At 45.3% G+C, this 2221-nt stretch overlaps 1 protein-coding gene across 1 annotated transcript; it reads right to left on the bottom strand.

Moving 5' to 3' along the window:
• Window positions 1-1314: 1314 nt before the first annotated feature.
• Window positions 1315-1743, bottom strand: LOC308329745 (signal recognition particle 14 kDa protein-like; the record flags this gene model as incomplete). Its single annotated transcript, XM_080784243.1, has 1 exon — window positions 1315-1743. The coding sequence occupies one exon, from the start codon at window positions 1741-1743 to the stop codon at window positions 1315-1317; it is 429 nt and encodes a 142-aa protein (XP_080640369.1).
• Between the last annotated feature and the right edge of the window lie 478 nt (window positions 1744-2221).

Genomic DNA, 2221 nt, shown 5'->3' with positions numbered 1-2221 from the left:
CTATGTCTGGAGTCCTGCCACCCCTACACGTGGTTCTATAGCTCTATGTCTGGAGTCCTGCCACCCCTACATGTGGTTCTATAGCTCTATGTCTGGAGTCCTGCCACCCCTACATGTGGTTCTATAGCTCTATGTCTGGAGTCCTGCCACCCTTACATGTAGGAAACCCGTCAAAAACAGTATGTCATGTCAGGGAAATGTGTATAAGGAGCTTTTGAGTTCAGGGTCCTATAAGTTTTTTTATTGTTAGCCTACATCTCGTGTACATAAGAGTAAGTGTATTTATTTAATTAGTTAATTTGTTTTTATTTGTATACTTTTTTAACAGCCATTTAGTTACTTTAGTTACTTTGTTACTTAGTGGATATGAGTAAGGGTTTTACAATTCTGCACATTCTTCTGTCGCGAGTCATCGCCACCTGAGTCAAGGGTATTCTGAGCCACGATGCCTAACTAATCATTTTGAGCCGTAGCGATTTTTACAATTTGTAAAGGTTTGATTTATTGTCCTGTGTGTCATGAATCACACTTTGTGATGTATGGTGATTCACTGTTATCTTTCATTTTATCAGCGTAGCTCATGCACTATAGCCCAGGGGTCAGCAACCTTGTTTTTTTTGTTTTCCTGATAGTCAGTGTGTCATATACCAACACAATGTAATTATGACACCATTTGAAAGTTCCAAATTATTTCCAACATTCCAACAGGATTTTCCACATTCATATAAAGCGTAATTTATTTTCTTTTGAAGTATTTATATGTATAAATATATCGGAACATAATAATGATCATTGGACTCAAACTCAAAGAGTTCAGAGTTTGCATGAATGTATAGAATCATGTGAAGGATGTAAACTTTATACAGACTTAATTTCATTGATTGTTTAGTTTTTCAAATATCTGCACATTAAATAAATCCTCTCGCTCACAACTCAAGATTCCTTGGATCTCTGTGAAGTCACTTATAAATATTGGTTGTTGTGCATTTTTGGGGGGCTTGTTTCTTAAGGGAGTTGCTCAATATTTCGGCATTCTTAAATGTTGTTTAAACCAGAGGTTGAAGTTCTCAAACATTTTCATGTCAAGGACCCCCAAATGAATGTGTAATTGTCCACACGTCCCCACCTGAAAAATGTTTGTGCCAGAGACCCAGTACAGGCAGTACAGCCATGGAAATACATGCGGTACCTCCAGCACCGTCCCACAGGCATGCAGCAGAAGCCTGTTGGGAACACTCGAAAGTAGAATTAAAAGGTGAACAGGGTTAGAACATGGTGCTGTTTACAGGCCAGTTGAAGGCCCCGGCCGCTCCTTCAGGAAGAACAGGCCCGGTCCGCTAACGGCACAGGGAAGAGTCTGGTGCTATAACCGGGGGGGGGCTTCATAGCGTCTTTGCCTTTACTGCTCTTGGCTTTCTTCTTCAGCCCGTCCATGTGCGCTCGGAGCAGGTTGGAGTAGGCCATCTGGAACTTGATCACCTCCTTGGTGGTGACCACCGCGCTGATCCTCCTCTTGCCGTCCGACGCCCTGACGAGACACTTGGTGTCCGACGGCGGCTCAGACGAGGACTCGGTGGCTTGGCCCTTCCTCTCCCCCGCCCCCGCCCCCTTCCTGGGCGCGGCGACGGGCTTGGTCCTGCCGTCGTACTTCTTCAGCGTGACGGAGACGCTGCCGGCGGCTTTGCACTTCTGGAACAGCTGAGCGAGTTCCGTCAGGAACGAGTCGTTGTCGAGGAGAACCATGGCCGACGGTCGACGATGAATCGTAATATAAGCGTTGGAGGATTTATAGCGCGGAAGCCTATATAAATGCTGCTCTCTAATCGTATGGAGGATTTATAGCGCGGAAGCCTATATAAATGCTGCTCTCTATGAAGCTTCGACGCGTTACAACACCAAGCCCCTATGACGTGTCTATGATGTGACATATGAGCACCATATTTGGGCATGGTTTCGGTCACATTTCGACTGCCATTCGCTTCCTCTTATATAGGCCGGCCATTGCTCTGAAATAGCCATGGCCATGGCCAATATACGTTATCAATGGCTTGATAACGTATACGTCGTCATCGTCGTCCGTGCCCAAATTTGGTGAACCCGAGCCCCGTTGACTTCCATTATATATCAAAAAAAAGGAAAAGTTTAATATTTAAAAAACACACAGACCCTCTGGTTCTCCACCTGTGGGCCGGGCCGGGGGCCCACTAGTGGGCTGTGAGGA

Source organism: Protomyctophum bolini (assembly GCF_963924005.1).
Source record: "Protomyctophum bolini genome assembly, chromosome: 15".
Lineage (NCBI taxonomy): Eukaryota > Metazoa > Chordata > Actinopteri > Myctophiformes > Myctophidae > Protomyctophum > Protomyctophum bolini.
The sequence above is the reverse complement of the archived record's forward strand: the minus strand, read 5'-3'. Positions and strand labels throughout refer to the sequence as shown.